The sequence below is a fragment of the Somniosus microcephalus genome, unplaced genomic scaffold (genome assembly GCF_052327205.1).
Source record: "Somniosus microcephalus isolate GS21.2 unplaced genomic scaffold, FLI_Smic_1.0 unresolved_chr1, whole genome shotgun sequence".
Classification (NCBI taxonomy): Eukaryota; Metazoa; Chordata; class Chondrichthyes; order Squaliformes; family Somniosidae; genus Somniosus; species Somniosus microcephalus.
In genome coordinates, this window is record NW_028225179.1 from 24,578,911 (window position 1) to 24,587,672 (window position 8,762).

Here is an 8,762-nt window from a genome sequence, read left to right on the forward strand (position 1 = left end):
CACTGTCGGAGGGGCAGTACTGAAGGAGCGCCGCACTGTCGGAGGGGCAGTACTGAGGGAGCGTCGCACTGTCGGAGGGACAGTGCTGAGGGAGCGCCGCACTGTAAGAGGGCCGTCTTTCGGAAGACACGTTTAGGTGGACATAAAAGATCCCATTATTTCGAAGAAGGGCAGGAAAGTTATCCCTGGTGTCCTGGCCATTATTTATCATGTAAATTAGCTGCAGTGTTTCCCACATTACAACAGCGACTACACTTCATAAAGTAATTCATTGGCTGTAAAACCGTTGGTCGTGAAAGGCGCTGTATAAAGGCCAGTCTTTCTTTATTTTCTCTCCTGTATTTACATTAATTACTTATATAAACCTCTTTTACTGTCTCTTGCAAGGGGAGGAATTGCAGACGGGCAGCTTAACGCAAACTTCACACGAAGATCTGACGGAGTCACTCGATTCATCAGGACCTGAATATCATCGACATATGGAAGCGGAAAGCAGCAATCAGACTGCGGGCAAACTGCACACGTGTCTTGTGTGTGGACGTGGATTCAACCGAAGGTGCAGCCTGGGGAGGCACAAGTGTAACCAAAGCGAGGGGAGTCTGTGCAAATGTCGGGAATGCGGGATAGGATTCAGTTGCCTTTCCGAGCTGGAGACTCATCAACGCAGTCACTCTGTGAAATGGCCATTCATCTGCTCCGTGTGCGGGAAGGGATTCACTGCACAATCCGCTCTGCTGAGACACCGGCGAGTTCACACCGGGGAGAGGCCATTCACCTGCTCAGTGTGCGGGAAGGGATTCACTACACAATCCGCTCTGCTGAGACACCGGCGAGTTCACACCGGGGAGAAGTCGTTTGCCTGCTCTCACTGTGAGAAGAGGTTTAACCAGTCTTACCAACTGTTGATACACGAGCGTGTTCACACCGGGGAGAGGCCATTCACCTGCTCCGTGTGTGGGAAGGGATTCACTCTCTCCTCCACCCTGCTGATACACCAGCTGGTTCACACTGACGAGAGGCCGTTCTCCTGCTCCGAGTGCGGGAAAGGATTCAATTGTCCCTCCTCTCTGCGGGAACACCAGCTGGTTCACACTGACGAGAGGCCGTTCACCTGCTCCGAGTGCGGGAAAGGATTCACTCGTCCCTCCTCTCTGCGGAAACACCAGCTGGCTCACACTGACGAGAGACCGTTCACCTGCTCCGAGTGCGGGAAAGGATTCACTTGTCCCTCCACTCTGCGGAAACACCAGCTGGTTCACACTGACGAGAGGCCGTTCTCCTGCTCCGAGTGCGGGAAAGGATTCACTCGTCTCGACTCTCTGCAGGAACACCAGCTGGTTCACATTGATGAGAGGCCGTTCTCCTGCTCCGAGTGCGGGAAAGGATTCACTCGTCCCTCCTCTCTACTGCTGCACCAGCGAGTCCACACTGACGAGAGGCCGTTCTCCTGCTCCGAGTGCGGGAAAGGATTCACTCGTCTCAACTCTCTGCGGGAACACCAGCTGGTTCACACTGACAAGAGGCCGTTCACCTGCTCCGAGTGCGGGAAAGGATTCACTCGTCTCCGCTCTCTGCAGGAACACCAGCTGGTTCACACTGACGAGAGGCCGTTCACCTGCTCCGAGTGCGGGAAAGGATTCACTCGTCTCGCCTCTCTGCGGGAACACCAGCGGGTTCACACTGATGAGAGGCCGTTTAAATGTTCCGACTGCGACAAGAGTTTCAAATGTTCCAAGGGCCTGAAGAAGCATCGACGCATCCACACCAGGGAGAGGCCGTTCAGCTGCTCTCACTGCGGGAAGAGGTTTGGTCAGTCATCGCACCTGGTGAGACACCAGCGACTGCACACCGGGGAGAGGCTGTTCACCTGCTGTGTGTGTGAAAAGGAATTCACCACTTCAACTCACCTGCTGAGACACCAGCGAGTTCACACCTGAGCGCACTGGTCCCATTCTGCTGTTAATCACATGAAGGACTGTTCTGTGTTAATAATGGCAATTACGGGGTTGGGGGGGGTGGGGGGCGGTTTGAAGATGCTGATAATAACCCCACTAACTAGGCTGGAGTTTAAGAGGTGTCAGCCTCAGCTCAGTGGGTGACACTCTCACCTCTAGGGTCAGAAGGTCGTGGGTTTGAGTCCCACTCTGGAGACTTGAGCACGTATCTAGGCTGACACTCCAGGGCAGTACTGAGGGAGAGCTGCTCTGTCAGCGGTGACATCTTTCGGATGCAACGTTAAACCAAGGCCCCCTCTGCCATCTCAGGGGGGCGTAAAAGATCCCGTGGCCATCATTTTGAAAAACGGAAGCGAGAAAGGATCTTGACTCGGAAGATCAGGAAGTAGAATAAGGAGCTAAGGAACAACAAGGGGTAGAAAACACTGGTAGTATATAGGCCCCCTAACCATAGCTAAACCGTTGGACAGAATATTAATCAAGAAATAACAGGAGCTTGCAACAAAAATAATGAAATAATCTTGGGGGACTTTAATCTTCATATAGAATGGACAAATCAAATTGGCAAAGGTAGTCTGGAGGATGAGTTCATGGGATGCATTTGGGACAGTTTCCTAAAACAATATGTCATGGAACCAACCAGGGAACAGGCTATTTTAGATCATGTGTTGTGTAATGAGACAGGGTTAATTAGCAATCTTATAGTAAAGGATCCTCTGGGGCAGAGTGATCATAATATGATAGAATTTTACGTTAATTTTGAGAGGCATTTGCCTCAGTCCAAAACTAGAGTCTTAAACTTAAATAAAGCCTATTGCATAGGTATGAGGGGCGAGTTGGCTAAGGTAGATTGGAAAAATAGATTAAAAGATATGGCGGTAGATAAGCAGTGGCTAGCATTTAAAGAAATATTTCATAATTCTCAACAAAAATACATTCCATTGAGAAACAAAAACTCCACAGGAAAAGTGATCCAACCGTGGCGAACTAAAGAAGTTAAGGATAGCATTAGATTGAAAGAAGAAGCTTATAATGTTGCAAAGAATAATAGTAAGCCTGAGGATTGGGAGAGTTTCAGAAACCAGTAAAGGTTGACCAAAAAATTGATAAAAAGGGAAAAAATAGAATGAGAGAAAACTAGTAAGAAATATAAAAGCAGATTGTAAGAGTTTCTACAAGTATGTAAAAAGGAAAAGAGTAGCAAAAGTAAACGCTGGTCCCTTTCCTACATTGCAACAGTGACTCCACTTCAAAAAAAGTACTTAATTGGCTGTAAAGTGCTTTGAGAAGTCCGGTGGTCGTGAAAGGCACTATATAAATGCAGGGAAGCAGCTAGCCTCTGTATGATTGAGAGCTGACCATGTGGGGAATTGGTCACAAGAACCTATCTCCTCCTCATCATTGTCCTCCCTCTAGCCCCCCATTCACACCAGCCGCTACCTTATCTCACTGTACTTTGAGTTGTATGTCACGATGCTGATGAAAAGGAATAAAGCTGCCCATGTAAGTCCTGTATGTAATAGTAAGACCAACAGGCTGGAGCGTGTAGTCAGGATCTGTCTTATCTCAGGGTTGAGAAGATATCAATAAACAGCTAAAACCTGTTTTTTTGTGTTGTCATCTCAATCCCTCACTATGTTACTGCTTTGTACCACAGTGCAGCCCCTGTACTTTCCAACATACGTACACATGTACAGAGCTGCGAGAACACTGAATGTGGTGTGTAATGAATGGCTGAACAGGCGGCTGAAGGTAAGATGGGCAGAGTAGTGTACGGTATGTGTCAAACCTGGGGACTGGGTGGTTGGACCGTGTGTCATCTACTGCCCCCGGATATTCCTCATTTGACTTGTGCTGGTCAGATTCATTTTTGTAATTGAGAAAACCTGCCAAACATTGTTTTTAACATTGCAGACCCTTCAGTACAAGGCAGGTGTGCGTATACTGGCTCTGCATATTCCGGAACATGAACCCATCTATCGTAGAGGTAAAACAGCTTATCTTCCGCTGTGAATTCAAATATTTTACTGGAATGATTAATCAGATATTTGAAGCTGTTGGTTCACAGGTAATAGATTCTGCTTGGACTGTGTTGTAATAGGTTTAGCCTATGTTTCTATAGGGACAGGGTACTGAATTTTGATGATCAGCCATGATCTCATTGAATGGCGGAGCAGGCTCAAGGGGCCGAATGGCCTACTCCTCCTCCTATCTTCTATGTTTCTATGTTAGAGGCTGAGGCAGCAGAAATTATTATGGGGAATAAGAAAATAGCAGAAACATTAAAAAAATGTCTTCACAGTAGAAGACGCAAAAAGCACACCAACAATGGTGGGGAACCAAGGGTGTAATGAGGGTGAGGAACTTAACATAATTAATATAAGTAGAGAAAAGGTACTAGGAAAACTAATGGGACTAAAAGCCGACAAATCCCCTGGACCTGACGGCCTACATCCTAGGGTTGTAAAAGAGGTGGCTGAAGAGATAGTGGATGCATTGGTTTTGATCTTCCAAAATTCCCGAGATTGTAGAATGGTCCCAGCGGATTGGAAGGTCGCAAATGTAACACCGCTATTCAAGGAAGGTGGGAGAGGAAAAACAGGGAACTACAGGCCAGTTAGCGTGACATCAGTGTAGGATAGGGTGCACCTGTAGGATTTAGTAAACATTATTAAGATTCGATAACCACTCTAATATAACTATAATATGTGAAATTGTATGTTAAGAGCCTAAAAGCCTGTATAAAATGGAGAATGGCTGAGAGCAAAGCAGGATGGGATTATGCCAACCTGACTAAAAACCTCTGTTTAAAATTACTGAAGTAATGGAATGTTGTGCTAAGTTTATGGAGACGAGGAATTCAGCAATATTATGCTTAAAGAGATAAAAACTAGAGAGATAGATAAGAGTTGGAGACATCCTTCATTGGTCCAGCTATAGGATGGACCGACTGTTTTGTCAACATTCTGGGGAGTGTTCTGTGAAAAGTCAAGATCTGAGATAAGGGTACTTTGTTATGCATGGAGAAAAAGTCAGAAGGATCAAAGAGGGGAACAAGACTTTTTACCAGGTGTTAGAGGGTTAATTACTGCCACGTAGGCAGAACGAGAGGAAAAAGGGTATAAAGATGCAGGTTTTGAAAATCGAAAGCGCGCACCGTGTAACCAGAGATTGATAGGAGCTTCGATCAACAGAACACAGCAAGATCCCAAGGAAGCGCGCATGGGTCAACGGAACACAGCAAGATACATCAGGAGACTTGCGCCGCGGACACTCAGAAGGAACGCCGGGGTTTGAACGAACAGACTGTGACTATCTTCTTGTTAAGTACTACTTCTTTGTACCGGATGTTTAATGCTTAATAAACCTGTTTTACTGATACACAATATACCTGGACCCAGAGTGGTTTGTGTAGTCATGGACTGTTTTACTGATACACAATATACCTGTACCCAGAGTGGTTTGTGTAGTCACGGACTGTTTTACTGATACACAATATACCTGGACCCAGAGTGGTTTGTGTAGTCATGGACTGTTTTACTGATACACAATATACCTGGACCCAGAGTGGTTTGTGTAGTCACGGACTGTTTTACTGATACACAATATACCTGGACCCAGAGTGGTTTGTGTAGTCACGGACTGTTTTACTGATACACAATATACCTGTACCCAGAGTGGTTTGTGTAGTCACGGACTGTTTTACTGATACACAATATACCTGTACCCAGAGTGGTTTGTGTAGTCACGGACTGTTTTACTGATACACAATATACCTGTACCCAGAGTGGTTTGTGTAGTCACGGACACATTATTATAAGAGCTTTTGAAAGCTACATCAGTCATCGGGAAAATGCTGCAATCCATTGTTAAGGAAGTGGTATCAAGTCACTTAGAAAATCATAACATGATTCGGCAGAGTCAACATGGTTTTATGAAAAGGAAATCGTGTTTGACAAATTTATTCGAGTTTTTTGAGAATGTAACTAACAGGCTAGATAGAGGGGAACCAGTGGATGTAGTATATTTGGATTTCCAAAAGGCATTCGATAAGGTGCCACATAAAAGTTTATTACACGAGATTAGGGCTCATGGGGTTGGGGGTAATATAGTAGCATGGATAGAGGATTGGTTAACGGACTGAAAACAGAGAGCAGGGATAAACGGATCTTTTTCAGGTTGGCAGGCTGTATCTAGTGGGGTGCCGCGTGGATCAGTGTTGTGGCCTCAGCTATTTACAATCTATATTAATGACCTAGATGAAGGGACCGAGTGTAATGTATCCAAGTTTGCTGATGATACAAAGCTAGGTGGGACAGTAAGCTGTGAGGAGCCTTTGGACCTTCTGACAATCACCTTAAATCTGTCCTCTGGTTCTCGAGCCTTCCGCCAATGGGAACAGTTTCCCTCATTCTATTCTGTCCAGACACCCTCATGATTTTGAACACCTCCATCTAATCTCCTCTCAACCTTCTCTGCTCTAAGGAGAACAACCCCAGCTTCTCCAGTCTCTCCACATAACTGAAGTCCTTCATCCCTGGTACCATTGTGGTCAATCTCCCCTTAACCTTCTCTGCTCGAAGGAGAACAATTCCAGCTTCTCCAGTCTCTCCACGTAACTGAAGTCCTTCATCCCTGGTACCATTGTGGTCAATCTCCCCCTAACCTTCTCTGCTCTAAGGAGAACAATTCCAGCTTCTCCAGTCTCTCCACGTAACTGAAGCCCCTCATCCCTGGTACCATTCTGGTTAATCTCCCCTTAACCTTCTCTGCTCCAAGGAGAACAATCCCAGTTCTCCAGTCTCTCCACATAACTGAATTCCCTCATTCCTGGTACCATTCTGGTAAATCTTTTCTGCAACCTCTCTAAGGCCTTCACATCCTTCCTAAAGCGCGGTGCCCAGAATTGGACACAATAAGAAAGAAAGACTTGTATTTATAAGAACATAAGAAATAGGAGCAGGAGTCGGCCATTCGGCCCTTCGAGCCTGCTCCGCCATTCAATGAGATCATGGCTGATCTTCTGCCTCAACTCCATTCACCGGCCCTATCGCCATATCCCTTGATGCCCTTACTAGTCAGAAATCTATCGACTTCTGTTTTGACTATACCCAATGACTGAGCCTCCACAGCCCTCTGAGGTAGAGAATTCCAAAGATTCACCGCCCTCTGTGTGAAGAAATTTCTTCTGATCTCAGTCCTGAATGGCCGACCCTTTATCCTGAGGCTGTGGCCCCTGGTTCTAGACTCCCCAGCCAAGGGGAACATTCTCCCAGCATCCACCCTATCAAGCCCTGTAATAATTGTGTCTGCTTCAATGAGATCCCCTCTCATTCTTCTGAATTCAAGAGAATACAGGTCTAGTTTACTCAATCTCTCCTCATATGACAGTCCCGCTATCCCAAGAATTAATCTTGTGAACCTTCGTTGCACTCCCTCTATGGCAAGTTTATCCTTCCTTAGGTAAGGAGACCACAATTGTACCCAATACTCCAGGTGTGGTCTCACCAAGGCCCTATATAATTGGAGGCAGCGTTGGTGGTACCTCTCCAGTGATTTGAGGTGCACTGGAGAGGTACCACCAACGCTGCCTCCGCAAGATCCTGCACATTCATTGGCAGGATAGACGCACCAACGTCAGTGTTCTCGCTCAGGCCAACATCCCCAGCATTGAAGCTTTGACCACGCTCAATCAGCTCCGATGGACGGGTCACATTGTCCGCATGCCCGATACGAGACTCCCGAAACAAGCACTCTACTCGGAGCTCCGGCACGGCAAGAGAGCCCGAGGTGGGCAGAGGAAACGCTTCAAGGACACTCTCAAAGCCTCCTTGAAAAAGGGCAACATCCCCACTGATAGCTGGGAATCCCTGGCCCAAGACCGCACAAAGTGGAGAAGAAGCATCCGGGAAGGCGCTGGACACCTCGAGTCTCTTCACCGGGAGCAAGCGGAAGCCAAGTGCAAGGAGCGCATGTCAATCCAAGCACCCCACCCACCCGCCCCTTCAACCACCATCTGCCCCACCTGTGTGGTCTCATCAGTCACCTGAAAACTCATTTTTAATGTGAAAGCAAGTCATCCTCGGTTCCGAGGGACTGCCTAAGAAGAAAGAAGAAGATACAATTGGAGTAAGACTTCTTTACTCCTGTACTCAACTCCTCTTGTCATGAAGGCCAGCATTCCATTTGCCTTCTTAACCGCCTTTCATGACCACCGGACGTCCCAAAGCACTTTACAGCCAATGAAGTACGTTTGAAGTGTAGTCACTGTTGTAATGTGGGAAACGCGGCAGCCAATTTGCGCACAGCAAGCTCCCACAAACAGCAATGTGATAATTGTAGTGTCCGTGTGTTGATAGAGACACTGAAGACAGGAGTTGGTTCATAGGTGTTTATTAAGCAAAGTCTGGAGGGGTACTAACGGATATAACACAATATACAGGCTTATATAGCCCGAGTGGCCATTACCGGCATTACAGCACATATGGGGCTCTTAAAGGCACATGCACTACAATTATGACCAGATAATCTGTTTTTTCGTCATGTTGATTGAGGGATAAATATTGGGCTCAAAACACCGGGGATAACTTCCCCGAAATAGCACCACGGGATCTTTTACGTCCACCTGACGGGGCAGACGGGGGCCTCAGTTTAACATCGCATCCATAAGACAGCACCTCCGACACTGCAGCGCTCCCTCATTACTGCCCCTCCGACAATGCAGCACTCCCACAGCATTGCTTCCCCTGACAGTGCGGTGCTCCCGCAGTACTGCCCCTCCAATGGAGCAGCGCTCCCTGAGCACTG

At 47.0% G+C, this 8,762-nt stretch overlaps 1 protein-coding gene across 1 annotated transcript; it reads left to right on the forward strand.

Moving 5' to 3' along the window:
* Positions 1-394: 394 nt before the first annotated feature.
* Positions 395-5,341, forward strand: LOC147094289 (uncharacterized). Its single transcript, XM_085974373.1, has 3 exons — positions 395-1,826; positions 3,870-3,942; positions 5,150-5,341. Exons 1-3 carry the CDS (start codon positions 480-482, stop codon positions 5,308-5,310), a joined length of 1,581 nt encoding a protein of 526 aa, XP_085830499.1. The 5' UTR covers positions 395-479; the 3' UTR covers positions 5,311-5,341.
* The last annotated feature ends 3,421 nt before the right edge of the window (positions 5,342-8,762 follow it).

Coding starts and splice junctions, on each gene's coding strand:
- LOC147094289 (XM_085974373.1), top strand. CDS start 480: ATGGAAGCGGAAAGCAGCAATCAGACTGCGGGCAAACTGCACACGTGT. Junction 1,827..3,869: donor TTGGTCAGTCATCGCACCTG/GTGAGACACCAG, acceptor TTAACATTGCAG/ACCCTTCAGTACAAGGCAGG. Junction 3,943..5,149: donor TGAACCCATCTATCGTAGAG/GTAAAACAGCTT, acceptor TTCGATCAACAG/AACACAGCAAGATCCCAAGG.